This window comes from Neolamprologus brichardi, chromosome 16, assembly GCF_056152115.1.
Source record: "Neolamprologus brichardi isolate AB-2024 chromosome 16, ASM5615211v1, whole genome shotgun sequence".
NCBI lineage: Eukaryota > Metazoa > Chordata > Actinopteri > Cichliformes > Cichlidae > Neolamprologus > Neolamprologus brichardi.
Window position 1 is genome coordinate 35,801,002 of NC_142119.1, and position 16,324 is coordinate 35,817,325.

General features: G+C 40.2%; 1 protein-coding gene across 2 annotated transcripts in view; it reads right to left on the minus strand.

Moving 5' to 3' along the window:
- The window catches only part of cntnap5a (contactin associated protein family member 5a), a 144,721-nt gene that overhangs the window by 84,502 nt on the left and 43,895 nt on the right, over positions 1–16,324 (minus strand). For both annotated transcript variants that reach the window (XM_087830168.1, XM_087830169.1), the window contains exon 4: positions 7,072–7,219. In XM_087830168.1, coding sequence (XP_087686294.1) covers positions 7,072–7,219 — 148 coding nt within the window. The remainder of the gene's footprint in view (positions 1–7,071; positions 7,220–16,324) is intronic.

Genomic DNA, 16,324 nt, shown 5'->3' on the forward strand with positions numbered 1-16,324 from the left:
TTTAAATTGGACTTGGCTTTATTTAAATGGTATGCATATGACTTTGCCCCAAATAAATTGGACTCACGTTTTAAAAGTTGGTCTGCTAAAGCAGCGGTCCCCAACCCCCGGGCCTTGGACTGGTACCGGTCCGTGAGTCGTTTGGTACCGGGCCGCGAGAGTTGAGTTGAGGCTCAGGTGTGAAATGTATAGTTTTCAGGGTTTTTATCGGTTTTCAGCGTTATTTTGTTATCGTTTTTATCGTTAACTCGGTTTTCCTGGGTCTTTTCACGTGTGTTATGAATAAATCTTCTTTTTTCGGTACCGGTACTAGTTTCATTTTGTTGTATTTATCCGTGACACCTTAAAGGCCGGTCCATGAAAATATTGTCGGGCATAAACCGGTCTGTGGCGCAAAAAAGGTTGGAGACCGCTGTGCTAAAGGATTACCTACATTCGATAGTCTGATTAGAGATGGGAACTTAATTAGCTTTGATACATTGAAACAAAAATACAATCTGGAAAAGCAGGATTTTTATCGATACTTGCAAATAAGACATTATATTAAGACAACAATCAGAGTGGCGTCAACACTAATGTAGGTTTGATAGCTATGCTTAAAAAGGCATATAGTGTCAATAAAAAACATATTTCCTTTTTGTATACATTTCTTACAAATAAGCTTTCTCACTCAACTGAATATGTGAAGATATTATGGGAACAGGAGGGAGGAGTGCGTATAACAAAGGATGAATGGACTCAAATATGGGAACGACAATGGAAATGCACTTCCTCACGAAGATGGAGGGAATTTGGATGGAAAACTATGATAAGGTTCTTTATCACCCCTTGCCAAAAGACTCATTATGACGGGAATCCCCCTGTATGTTGGAGAAAATGTGGACACCAACGAGCACACCACATAATGTGGGACTGCTCTTTGATCAGGACTTATTGGAAAGACGTTCACGAAACACTAACATAACAACACTAACATAACTAAACACACGCCACAGGAATGGTCTAAAAAAGATAAATGTTGCTAGGTGCAAGTAAAAAATGTATAACAAAGAAATGGTTATTACAAGATGTACCGACTTTACCATTGTGGTGGGAAATAACACCAGAGATTTATAGGATGGAGGAGTTAACAGCATATGTGAACAACATAAGCCGAATTCAATTCTCAAATTTTAAAATCAATAATCTGGCTACTGGTCACTCCTGATTGTTCAGTGTTTCTCTTTTGTTTGGTTTTTTGCAAATTGTGTTAATCAATGCCTGTAACCCACATCGTAAACTGTAAAACCCAGAAATAAAAAATTGGGTGAGCCAGAGCACGTAAAGGGAGAAATGCTGGGACCAGTTTTTATTCACCATCAGGAAGCTGCAGTCCCAAATGTCTCTCTGGAACTTGACATGGACCTTGAGGTCGTCAAGCTTGCTCTGGAAGGACTGAACATTGGCTAGTAGGATACTTAGCAAGGCTGTGTGTGAACCCACGTCCTTTGTTCTCCTGCCGGCGCTCGCTTGGCCAGGTTTAACCAGAGTCAAACACAATGAAATGTACGTATATTATGGACTAACAGAAATGAGAGTATCTCTGTTGTATTGTAAATGTATAATTACAATAATGTCAATAATGCAAGATCATGGAGATAGCAACAGAAAATAGCAAAAATAAGCAAAAATACGTTAAAGTAGGATCAGAGCATCCAGACCTCACCGGCATGATCATGATCATGGAGGAAGATTTTATGGAGGAGTGGTGGGAACTGGTATTGCTTTTACTGTCATTGAGCTGAACATGAACTCCTCTTTATACTAAAGTGTTCTAGTGTTAGATGTGAAGCCATCTGTCCAGCAGCTAAATAACACGGTTTAATGCCATGTTTTGTTCATCTGAACCTGGCACGCAGCACATGGTGTCTGTTATGTCTGGATACATAAACGCTCACTGACTCAGTGTCAGGAGAATAATGCACTTCTATAAAGAACAACAGACGATGATAACGCATGCGACAAAGCAACCTGTGCCATTTGGCACAATTTATTATAATTTAATGTCACCACAACACACTAGAATAACCCATGGATATATAAACCGCATATATAAACATGAATATAAAACTCTGGTGGAAATGATAGTGTTAATAATAGCTATGTGATTCCACTGATCTTGTCCCGTGCAGCTTTTGGAATCTGTAATTCCTTACTGCTACACTCATCCGATTTTAATGACTCGGAGTATTACAGTACGGAAAACTGCAGGAAACACAAAATGTCTGGTAAGGCGTTGGATCATCATGCCCCACATGAACAGCTTCCTGCAGACTCTCCAAAGGTCTGCAGGAGGAAAGGAACATTTTTACAAAGACATACTATTATTAGGTGTTCTGATGATGGTAGTTACGGCTGTCTGAGACATCCATCTAAAATCCTCCATTGGTCTTCAACGAGGTTGAGATCCAGTGAAAAGGAAAAGACCTAAATTATGCAAGCAAAACGTGAGGCTTGGATCCAAAAGTGCATGTTTTCAGTTTCAGGCATGCCACTCCACCAGAACCACTTACCTGCAGGAGTCAAATCTTCAGATTTCAGCTTTAATTTGCACTGCGCTGTATGAGGCAGTCTCTTCTCCAACATTGCTGAGGTGGTCGGTATCATAAAACTGTTCACCATGACCTGTTCTGATGGTGTTCCAGTGTGCAGTAATTCACTGGCTCATCTAGTTAGTGCTGCTTCACAACGTGTGGGCGAGGTGCACCAGTGAACCCCCATTACATGCTTTTCATTGAGTGACTGTTCAAGATACGTAAAACACACTGTGTTCATTTTTGCTTCTATTATAATCACAAGTCATTGTTTGCTTTTAAAAGACTGTTGCACATTGATTATATATCAATAACACCAATCATGGACACGATGCCTTTTCTATCATTAGTGTTTTCTTGGTGTGAGATATTAGAAGCTGATGCAGCTAAAAGCACTAAGTTTCACACCTTCTCCCAGGGGTGGTGCTGCCCTGCTATCAGTGTGTGTTACAGGTTTAAATGTCACAGAGTGTTTGTCCCACACAGAGAGACACAACAACCTGAGAACTGTAAGATATTTGAACTCTTACAGATGTGTTGTTTGGCTTTATTTCCTATCGTGACCATTCTTTAGTGTAGCTGACGCAGAGAGTTTACAGTGGATAAGTGCAGGACTGGGTTTGATGATACTTTGTTACCAGCGTTTTAGAACTGACTTTTATTCTATATGCAATACTAGGGGTGGGGGAAAATGGATACTGTGTAGTATGGTGATATTTTGTTTGCTAATAATGTATGGATACAGGGACAGCAGAAATCGATATTTTGTTACAAAAAGGTTTTTGTGCTCTGACTTCAGAGCATGTTGATCCTTTTTCTGAGCAAGAATCCTGACATTCCTTCACTGTCCAAATGTGTTTAACTTGTTTATGGCAGCAATAAACATGACAGTTTACTTATTTTAATTTAAGACATGTTTTATTTTAATTAAGTTTAAAACTTTTTTATTTAATGTAAAATTATATTTTGTTTTAATTTACTTTCAAATTCTTCAGTTGCTGAAGGGGCTGCATAGTTTTCATAAACTGCATAGTTCAGAATAGCTATAATTGTACCAGATGGTTGATTCAGTTAAGTTGGACTAGACTGTAATACAAACCGTTCAGTTTGTCAACAATCAAACTGAAATGAGAGAAAGACTGAGTGTGAGACTTTGATATTAGAGAAAATGAATATTGATAAAGTTTACCTTTATGTACAGAATCTGAATATCGCAAAATATTTTTAAAGATTGCAATAATATCGTATCGTGGGATGTATGGTGATTCCCACCTCTATGCAATACCACAGCACTTATTTTCAAAGAAACACTTCATCTCATAGTGGAGGAGTGAGGAAGTACAAGTTACTGTCTGTAACAGAATGACTGATGGACACAACTGGTTTGTGAGGTCCTGCTTTGAAGCCACACAGTGACTGTATGTTGGTTGCAATAAACAGATGGTCTCTCTGTTCTAGTAGAAGCTATCACTGTCTGACAGAACAGAGGATTAAGGTACTAGTAGGGCTGGGCCATATCACACCGCTCACGGTAATACCGGTATAATGTTGGGCAACAATAAGAAAATGAAATATGGCGATAGAATGTGGGTAAAACGCGCATGCGCAGTGCCTTTGTTTACATACGCACATGGCGGCGACGCAGAATGAGAAGAGTGAAAGCAGATCGTTGAATGAAACGGATGAACCAGAACTGGTTTGTAAAAATGCTGCAGCTTCACTGGTGTGGAACTGGTTTAGCTTTCGTCCGTCAGATACACAACAAAGCACTATTTTTGGTAGCGCATGCTAGCGGGCCGTCGTTATTACCGTGTTGTTTGGAAAATACGGCGCACTTAAAATCATCCTTTGATTTTTCTGAAAGTCGACAGAGCCCCTTATAATCCCGTGTGCCTTATGTATGAACTCTGGTTGTGTTTACTGACCTCGAGACGATTTTATGAACACGGCGCTCGAAAATCTGTCAAATGTTTCAGTACGACTTTGCTAAGCTACGAAGCCGCACCGCTTGATGGATTGTTGGAGCATTACGGCTATCGTAGGCGGAGCCTCGCGGAGTGATACGTACTGTGCTTCAACATAATGTTACCGTATTGTGTGTGTATAACCTGTTTTTAAGTTTTGTGGATATTATACATGGTTATGCTGAGGATATGTCGGCCAGTTTCCACTGGAAATGCCTTTTGGTTAAACTGTCAGCAACGAATTTGCACTGTTACATTTTTATATAACTTTAATGCAGATAAAAACAGCTGCTTGTTTAAGTGAAAATACATTAATGGGTTTTTTGCACTAATAAAGTTGAGGAGTTGTAAAGTATTTTTTCTAGTGTCAATTATATCATCAGTTATATCGTTATCGCAAATTTTCAAATGTATATCGTGATAAATATTTTTGGTCACATCGCCCTGCTCTAGGTACTATCACACTGGCTTAAACTTTGTCCTGTTATACCCTCCATATGAAGCCAAATATTTCTACGTCCTCTTCCTCGTTTTGTAATGAGCACTTTTGGTTTGGAGCATTTGGGGGAGTAATCTCACATCACTGCAATGATTCACACAGAAATGCAGGAAACACACTTACTGCTGCTTATTGCACACAAGGAGATTAAAAAGGCTAACAAACATTTATACAACCTTTGTAGCACTTATGGGTTGGAGCGGTCCAGAAAGGTGCATCGACAGGTCATCAGATGCTCCGCTAATGCCGAGGTTTGTGGTTCGATTATTGGCCGCTCCAGTCTGCACGCCAAATATCCTCGGGCAAGATACTAAGTACCAAGTTGCTCTGCGCTGAGTGCGAGTGTGTGCGGATGTTAGATAGAAAGCACTTACACAGAAAAAGCATAGAAAAAAGTGCCTGTACAATATGAATGTGTGATGTAAAGTGATTTGAGAGCTCAGATAGAGCAGAAAAGTGCCATATAAGAACCATTCCATTTACTATTTACTACTGCATTGGAGATCTCTGAGTGCTGCCTCCTCTGCAGGGCGAGGTATGTTTGTCTGGCTTTGTGATGACATTTATTCACATTCATTCCAAAACCTCTTAATCCTAAACAAAAGGGCAAAACCTTATCACGAAACACATGCACACTCAGTCGATATATCCACATGGCGGCCCTGTTTAAAAAACAGCAAGGCTGTCTTCCTGCGGTGCATTTAAACCTCGGAAACTTCTGTAAATGTAAGCTACAAAAACATGAGACACTCATCATTTTATGAAAATGTGACAGGCAAGACAAATTTAAACTGTCAAACTTGTGAATAGAAGAGCTAACAGTGGCAGCAGACCAAAGCTGTGCAGGGCGAAGGCTTAACCCTTTAAAACCGGTCGGAGCGGGCACGCTCTGTTTTGCGTAACTATTTTTAAATCCCGGTAGCTCTGCAACCACGTGAGCTAGCACAATAATGTTTTTTGCATATGAAACCGGAGGAGTTGTACTTACATCTTATGCCATCAGCTTGTCCTCGGTCACAGTTTCCTTCCACATATAGCTTTGCAAAAACTGCATAAAAAGCGCTTGCAGCAACAAAAACATAATATTCCAGAAACACGCTTTGCTGATCCGATCAGCTGTTCATAACACTTCCTACGTTGGAATAGACGTCAGCGCAAACTATTGCATGTCTGCCATGACCTGCCCGAAACCGGAAGTGACGTCATTTTCGCGGAAATGTAGTTTTTTACCATCAGGGCCTCATGAGCCTATACTGGTGTTTTTAAAAGTTATGTTTGACTTTATGACTTTCTGTGTGGTTTCTGGGATGCTTAGGACTCATATTGCACTGCTGGAAATAGTTTATTTTGATGCATATGCTGCTTTTTTGCAAATTTGCATTATAATATTTATTTTCGTTTTTCCTGCAGTGTATAAAAATTGGTGTATTTCAAAAATAAAACTATGAAGACACTCAAAATAAATTTCCTGTGGTGGGAAACTATTTTGTGCAACTTTTTTGTATTTACAGTTTTGAGGGATAAGCCTCTTAAATTTCTCTAACTAGAAATATATGTTAAAAAAACAAAAACGATTTTCAATTTTTTTGTAGTTTATTGCACTTTTTTGCAATTTATGTAATTACTATGCACTTAATGCAGACATATTATTAAAATCTGGGCTGTAATGGTTGTATTGATGTATAGCAACTTGAAATGCTCCCAAAAATGGCTCCACAGCATGTAAACATATAATATAAGCTCTGGTGGACTTGGTTCTATGGTAGGTCTTAAAGGGTTAAATCACTGGTTTGTACACGAAAAGCTCCATAAAGTGTTTTCACCTTTTTGAAACACTGACGCTTTTAAAATGAAAACAATTACAATAATGCTCCTTGTGCTAGTAAATACTCCAAGAATCCAGCATCATACATGTTGAAGTATTTGTCGCTACGCTACAAAACCAAGTGTATAAATAAATAAATCGATACACGCAGTGTGACCAGAGTGCAGACTTCGACACCATGGGATTAACTGCAGGCTGAGTGTTACTCACTGTAGGAGCACCCGTACACCTCCGCCCTGAGGCCCATCCAGCCACTGGGGTTCCAGTCAAGAGGGACGAATCGCAGGAAGCGTGTCCTCACGGGGTGCGACAGCTTGTTCTGAACGACGCTCTCCGAGTTCCCGTTCCCGACAAACCTCTGCAGGTGAGAGAAGACAGACTCTGTTGAAACACTTCAGATGTAAATCACAGAGGCAGCACGTGACCTCATGTCTACTGTGAGGAATCAGATTTTTACCAGGACACAGCAAAGTTCTTCTTTTACTGCACACTTAAAAAATAAAAATCTGAATCCCAGAGGAGCCCCGACAGCAGCAAAGTGCTGACTAGGATAGACGAAGGGCAATATCTTCTTCCTATCCTTCAACATATTATTTGATGTAAAGTGATAAGAATCATTGGTGTTCTGTGTGAGACTGAGATAAAGTGACCACTGAGGCAGCCGGGGGCAAAATAAGGCTTCTGATATTGTGTTTTCCCTGCAGAGCTAAAAACAAAAACCTCTCAGCGCCGATGTGATATGTCATCCTTCTTTTCCTCACGTTCAGCTCCAGACAACGCCAGGGGACACAAACAAGAACAGAGCGAGTGAAATATGGAGATGGAAACAGAGACAAACAACTCAAATGACTGATCGTCAGCGCCGTCATAACCGATTCGAGACAGGTGACACATCAGATCAATAAGTACAACAAAGCACCAAAAAAGACAGATCATTGACGGGAGCTCCGGGTGGACAGTTGTGCACAATCAGACGAGCCGATCATTCGGCTTCCCACGACTAGAGAAGCGACGACCTGCGGTACGAATGACCGCCCGACACTTACGGCGCCGCAGCAGAGGCGTCATTAAACACGCCGCGATGCTGCTTGTTGTGATTTATGCAACCGCTTCCTCATTTTGAGTCGTGCACCGAGGGCGGCCTCATGGCTGCATGTTAAAGCAGGTACGTGATTGGCTTATTTACACATGCGCTCACATCAGCACAGGAGGGATTAACAAACGGAACTGGGGCGCACACATCTGGCAAAAGCAGATGTGTTACCTCAGCTTGTCACTGGAAGCTTCTGGAGGAAACAGAACAGCCACGAGAATGTGTGTCGGTAAGACGCACACACTCGCACAACTTTGCTTTTGTAAACGCTTCCAGGTACAAACATGAAACGTGTTGTTTTATTGTTTTACAGTCAGGTGTGTTCATCACAGCCTTCACCGTGCGAGGCTCTGTGCTGCTTTCAGCATCATCAGCTTCTGAAAGAATATGGACATCAAATATTTAGCATCATATTCAATTCACTATCGACTACCCACCTACAACCATACAAGTATAACATACAGATTTAAGGCCTTCTTCAGAATTACCAAAGTAAGAAATTAAATTACGTTTTATGAACAGTCGCCTCATATTATAAGGTAAAGATCTAAATCTCCCACAATCAGACAATCCCCGCACTTGGCAACAGTGGGAAGGAAAAACTCCCAGTTAACAGGAAGAAACCAGAAGCAGCTCATGTAGGGGAAGCATCTGCTGCAAAATACATAGTACTGTATCTTCTAATCACTTCTAACTACTGCTTATTAATGAGACATGAGAAAGTTCCTGTGTATGAATAGTTTGGCTCTGCATGGGCCAGTAAGGCAACTACAGTGATTTTCCCTACATAACAGTTAATTATGACATATTCTCATTCATTAGAGCCACAGATACATCTGCAAATAGCAGCCTGTCACAGATACATCAGTTTGATGAGGTTAGCCAGTAATATCCTACACATGAAAACACTCTCAGTGCTGTGTAGAGCACGTTTGTAGCATCACAGCTGAACAGACAGGGCTAAGGAATCACAGCGGTGTCTTCACACTGAGCTCATAACTACTAATAATTGCTCTGGTAAACAATGACCCATCGTCTCTTCCTCTCAGTACATCACTGCTAGCATGCTCGTCGGTTCTGTTTTCTTTTATAATCCTTGTTTATTAAAAGGTGGGGCGATACCTGCAAACGCACCTTTAAACACTTTCCTTATGAGTTTGGGATCAGTCCGTTAGTTTGGGCCTTAGAGGTTTCATGGCAGCAGGTAACTAACCCAACCCAACTACAGCCATCGGGTGTCCTCTCACTGGGTCCCGTCCCATCACTACTTTAGGTCCTTGGTTTTTTTTTTTTACATCCAATCAAATAGGGGTGGGTGATATAAACGATATAAATTTGGCCAACGATAGAGATTTTGACTATATCGCTCTATTGCGATAGCGCATGTTGATGATGTCATCAAGCTGCGCCTGTTTTGGTCGAAAGCATCGCAGCGGCTACAACCATTATCATCTGCAAATTATGGCGACAGTCGTAGCAAAGAGATGAAGCACTTTTGAAATATGGGGAAAGCCAAAAACTGCGCTTCCTCCACTTCCGTAACATTGATTCATTAATGTTGAATTCTCTGCAGCTGCTCTGTTCCCATGTTGTTGCAGTATATTAATAACTAACCTCGTATTGTTGTTGTCCTGACTGAAGTTTGGCCCGTGTATAGCATCCTGCTATGCGATTGCATTTGTCCCTGACCACCAGAATCCCTCACGTTAACTTTTATCGAGTGGAAAAAAGTTAGCGTTTATCCTCCAGCTTCACTGTGCTAATGCTATGCTAACATAGCTGTGTCGCTAGCAATCACGTAGCACAACATTATATACCAGCTAGCCCAACTTCAGTAACGCTGCAAACGTCACTGCTGTTTAGTTTCTGTCTTCATTTATGTTGGAAGTGATAGCAGAGCTGTACGTTTTAATTAGTTTCAGAAATCTCTCAGTCAGAACATGGTATGAAATGTTTAGGTGGAAGCTAGCGAGCTAACTTCCTGCTAACTTCTAACTCTGTTATATTTAATAAATTCTGTTTTCATGGATGTTAAACTTAATTGTTACACCTGGTAAAGCAGCAACGCTGATGATTTTATTAAAGATGAAAGAATTTAGACCGTTTTTAACTCTTAGTGTTGGTTTGACTTTGGGACCTGAAGCTGACGGAGTTTTGGACCCAGATTCCTCCGTGAAGCTCCTCACTACGGCAGCCGTAATGCTCTGACAATCCATCAAAACATTTTTAACAGATTTCTGCCAAAATCGGTTTGAGGTCAGTAAGCACAACCAGAATTAATACATAAGGCACACTCTCGGTTTTTAGAAAATTAAAGGATTTTAAGCCTTATAGTGTGTAAAATATGTTATACAGAAGAAAAGACTATATCGCGATATATATCGTTACCGCACATGCTTCAAATTATATCGCGATGTGAATTTTAGGCCATATCGCCCAGCCCTACAATCAAAGAATTATTCCACCCAGTAAAAACGTTTCCTGTTGTCAGCCTCGTTGCTTTCTGCCTTCCATAATCAAGCTTTGCAAAGGTTTCTTTGTATGTTTGTTCTAAATTAATTTGTTGTATTTTCCTGGTTTCTTTAGGTCATACGGACTGTGGAGCAACATAAGCTATCAGCTGTCATCCAGTTGAAATGTTCCTAAGCTCTACTTTAGAAACACACAACATCACTTAATGGCGTTTTTCTTTTCTTATAATTTAGGCCAGTTCACAGTGATCCTCAGATATGTTCTCAGACCTGCAGTGTTACAGAAAAGATTCCCTGAGAGCGAGCACACGGAGAACAAACCAGGCATTTACACTGGAAGAAGCAGCTTTATTTGTCCTGTGCTGCATGATGCAATGCAGCTGTGAAACTCCCATATGGAGAACACAATTAAGACAATACACTCTGATTTAGACTGCGTCCTACTCATACGTTCATTAGCTTCGACAACAAGGCGCAGATGCACGTCAGCATGTCTCATTAGTATTCAAGAGAAACACCGCAGTAAGAGCACCTCTGAGACCGCGCTGAGCTATGACGTTTGTGGTTTTCCACTCTTTAGAAAAGTCCACCACAGTACATCCTGTGTGTTCCAGCTGGGAGACGAAGTCTCTGAATAAAGGCCTGAGGGTGCACAAAATTTTCCATAAGCTCAAAGCATCAAGGTCCACAAAGCAGCCGTAACCCCACAGTGACTTCATTATTTCTATTTATGTTTCTGTCACTGTGGAACAGCCTCCCCCCCATTAATTAAGACTCTTTACTCTTCCTCTCCGGTGATGAGCTCCCCTGTGTCAGTTTTCCTTTTTGTTGCATACAGAACGGCACATACGATTGCTTTAATCAATTCACTGGAGGGAAAATCTTGCTGCTGGCGCTGAAGACGCTCGAGTATGCTCCGAAAGGTCACCACCAAGTTAAACAGCCTAGGGGAACGCATATTGAAGAGGAAGCTACGAGTATATAACCTTGGCATGAGCGAAAACACTCTCGTGATCCCTGCTGCCAGGCAGAAGTCCCCTGACCTGGATCAGCAAACATCTTCCATATTTCCTGAGTATCTGAGCTCATAGCTTCAAAATCGTGGCTCTAATTATAACATTTAATGGAATTCTCCGTTTTATAACAAACGAATGTAAGAGAGGTCGTCTGAAAGGCAACACTGTTTAAACTCGACTGGCCTACAATGTGACCGTCGGGCCAAATGCTCTTGGTGCAACCTGAAGACCAGAGGTGAGCGTGGCTTTGCTTCAGCTGCACCCAACCTCTGCAACAATCTTCCAGCTGCTGTTTGTGCATCTGGATCTGTCCAATCTTTAAACCACGATTGAAAACTTATTTATTTAGCCGAACATTTCTGGCTTGTAATCTTATTTGGATACTTAATTGCAGCATCCGGTACCAGCAGACTGAGAGACAGCTTCACTTCAGAGACACCTCAGCTTCACTTACCAGAACTTCAACATTACGCACTCCAGACTATATAAATGCCACTTGTTTTGCACATTTCCAACTGCCAACCTCTGTATATTTTATTGTTTATTCTATTTTTAAAACATACACACACACACATTCAGTAATATGCATAAACTGTCATGTCTGCGTGTAGGTAGGCAGGAAGAGAGGACCCAAAATGCAGGACTCAAGGAGGTGGAAGAAACTGAAAATACACAGCTTTATTGCTGGGATGAAGCAGAACAGAAAAACACCAACTAAACTGGGAGTAACGAATAACTAGACAGGTTGGCAAACAGAACACACAGAGGGAGTGAGGGTAGAAGACGGTGACGACGAGGCAGAGAACAAAGGAAACAGGGCTTATATAAACACGGCAGTAAGCAAGGGATGAGAGACAGGAGGGGGACACACCTCGGAGAAATCACAGCTGACGAGACAGTGAGCACACTCACATAAGACACAGACCTTCACAATAAAACAGGAAACAAGAAACCACTAAATAAAGAGGCAGACAGAATATAACACATAGAACTCGAACAATCATCATCATCATCAACAAAACACCAGAGAAGCAAAACGTTCATTCAAAAATAGACCAGAACTCAGAATGCTGGACCCAGCACTGTGACATACACTCTTATATGTTACATATTAGGGATGCAACGATACCAATTTTTTCAAACCGATACCATACCGATACTTGGATCTGAGTACTTGCCGATACAGAGTACAAAAACCGATACTTCTACCACACACACACACACACACACACACACACACACACACAAATACAATGAATTGGAAGACAGGTTTTATTTTATTCTCTGCCGATAAAAAATAAAATCTTAATAAAAATGACCACAAAAAAATTTCAAGTGAAAAATAAGCACTTCTGTTAAATTATTGCAGAGTCTCCACATTGTAATTTAACAAAATATCTCTGAACTATTGGCACTGTCTCGAGCTTTCAGAATAATAAATAAACACTTCTGTTTGGAATAAAATAAATACAAATTAGGTTTGAGAATAAAATAAACTTTTAAATTATTGCAGAGTGTCCATATTGTAAACAAACAAACAAAATAATTATTATTAAATAAATAATAAATAAAATAATAATTGCCCCCCTAGTGGCCAATCTAAAAAACTACAACAGAAATGACAAGCCACCCTCTGATTAATGAAATAAGTTGGTATCGGTTAACTTTTAGAGTATGAGTACACACACATTTTACAGTATCGGCCCTGATACCCGATACCAGTATCAGTATCGGTGCATCCCTAGTACATATATTTATTCATATAACTCCATTCTTATATTTTGCTTGTTCTTATGTTATTGTATTTTTGCACACCGCTGTTGCTTGTGAAGCTCGCACACGAGAATTTCACTCGTATGTGCTGTACCTGCACATGTGATGTGACAATAAAAGTGATTTGATAATTATTATTGTATCTCTGGAATAACCTTCCAGTTGATATTTACGTGTATGAATTGATTTAATTCTTAAATTATCTTCTGATACTTATTTATTTCACTTGCATTCCTGGTTAATTAGTGCCTTTCTTTGCTATCGCCCCTATATCTAATTTGATTTTAATTTGTTGTATTATTGAGAAGCACTTTGGTTTTTAAATGTGCTACATAAATAAAGTTGTATTGTAAAATGCAGCCTGGCTCACAGCCAGTTCTCCTGGTTATTCCAGCATATAATGGAGTCTTGCATACAGGCTGAGAGCAGTGTTGGTCAAGTTACTGGAAAAAAGTAATCAGTAACTAATTACTGATTACTTCCCCAAAAAGTAATCCCATTACTTCACTGATTACTTATTTTCAAAAGTAATTAATTACTTTGTTACTTAGTTACTTAGTTACTTTTTAAAAACACGATTTACAACCTGAATAGGTGATAAAGTGATAGATCTTTCAGCCCAATTCTACTTTTTCTGCATAATCATCATACAAAATGTAATCAAATGGAAAAGTCTCTTTTTAAAACTTGTTTTATTAGTTTTAATCTTTTAACTTTATGCATCAAGCAAAAATTTAATTATCTGCAACATTCTCTGACTGGAAGAAATTAGTTTAACATTTAAACCTATTTTCTGCACATTCCAGCACATAAAATAAAATATTTTGTGTGTTTACACTCAGTCTTTCAAATAGATGCAAGTAAAACACAGCAGAAAATAAATAAAGTCAAAGACTAGCGGTCCTGTTGCTCTATTTTCACCTGTAAAGCAGGAGTGGGGTAGGCGGAGGGTTACCCTGGTGCAGGTGTGCAGCGGTCAGTGGAAGAATCCGCGAGTTTCTCTGTGAGTTTCCCATTACGTCGTAGCTACTCGGTGCTTGTTTGGAAGTTTAGGGGTTTTTTCGCTGTAAAAAGAAGTTTTCTTCCCACGCACAACGGACACTAATGTTTTTGTCACTTTTTATGGAATCAAACTCAAAGTAAGGTCAGTACTTCCACGCTTTAAACGCAGCACGCTCATACTCTCTCTGCACTCGATATATGATCCATTGTTGATCTGCACACAGCTGTTGTCACGAACGTCGCACTCGCTTACGTCACTGTCATGAGACATTCTCGCAAAAAATCACGGTTTTAGTAACGCAGTAACGCAGCGTTCCTACGGGAAAGTAACGGTAATCTAATTACCGTTTTTGCAATAGTAATCCCTTACTTTACTCGTTACCTGAAAAAGTAATCAGATTACATCTCTGGCTGAGAGTCGCTTCATTCCTCTAACCCATAAGTGTCAAACTCTGGCCTAATTACATTCGGCCCGTGAAGCCATACCAAATGACCTACTGGTATTATACAGCTAATATATATATTGTTTAGTATTAAGCTTTGCTTGTTCCATATTCAGCTTTTCAGCAAAACTTGTTTGAGTCCATAAGAAAAGATTCATTCTTAAATCTGGAGGAATTTTTTTTTTTTTTCAATAAATATTAATGTTCGCCCGCGACTTTGTTCCAGTTTTGAATTTTGGCCCACTGAGTATTTGAGTTTGACACCCCTGCTCTAACCTGACGAGTTTCCCTTGATTTGTCTACTGTGGCTTTTAGGAACAAGCTGTGCTTGGCATGATCTCAGCAAATACTGCAAGCCTGCTAGAGCTTCCAATACATAAAAATAATCATTTTTGTAAAAAAGCATTTGTTTACACTCAGTTCATCCACCTGGAACAACTTTGCTAAATCCATCTGAATATTCATCAGTGCAGCTTCATTGTTCACTTGTCAAAACACTCTTTCATTTCCTTTTCAAGATCCATCCGAGGTCCAGCGAGCACGTGGAGGATAAGGACATGGGTCAGGACTAAGCCTCTGCCTAACCTGAGTGGAAAATTACCACATCCTGAGCTGTTGTTGCTGAGAGTAATTCGAGTACTCAGGTGGTTCATGTTTACCTGCCTGTTCTATTAACAGATTTGTTCATACGTAATAAACAAACGTCCTGTGAATCAGCCTCTGAGACCTGCTGCCTTCTTAGGAAAAAGAAAAGAAAAATTCTTAGCAGAAAATGAGTCTTCAGCATTCATGCAAACACATTTTAATCCCTATTAGATTCCCATCTACCTGAACTGCTAACTTGCAAGAAAATGAATGTGTAAATTCCCCCTTAAGGAGGAGAATTTGTTTCACACATTTATTCAGAGCTGCATTAAAAAGAGATTTTTAAATAAGGCTTTGCAAGGATAATGAAGGATAATGTGGACTCCCTGCTGGAATATATTCCTTTTCCCACCTTTGAATATTTGCAAAAACCATGCAGCTAATTTACTGAGGAGCAGAATGCAAATATCACAGGGATTTAGGTTAAAGCGGGACTTTAAACGGGGGTGTATCACTTTTACATTACATGTGCCAACAAGAACAAAGCTCATTTTTAACATGAGCAAAAAAGACGAGTAGGCACGTGTGAGCGCGCTGCTGTGTTTGTGCTGCAGCATGTGACTGAAAAGGCCAGAAAGCTCCAGCAGACAGTCATTTTCACAGATTTTCTCCCCTGGCTTGTGCTAATTGGGTTATTATCAGCTCTTAGAAGAAGCAGGCTTTTCTCAGAACACTCCTCAGACAGCAGACTGACAGGACCAGATGGTGGTGTCATCACTCTTACTGAGGTTCACAGAAGAAAACAAGAAAGCGGATCATTAAAGACAAACAAACTTAAACAAAGGGGGAACCAAACTTTTGACTTTTGGCTGTTTGTGTAGCGCTCCTTCATGACTGCACAGGGTTAATGACTGTAACTTTGTCTCTAACATTTCATTGCAGGACACCTTTTAGCATCGCAGGATAACCATGGCGGGCGGACTGTAGCGTGCCTGTCAGTTTCTACTAGAGATGGCACGATACCACTTTTTTATGTCCGATACCGATATCATAAATTTGGATATCTGCCGATACCGATAT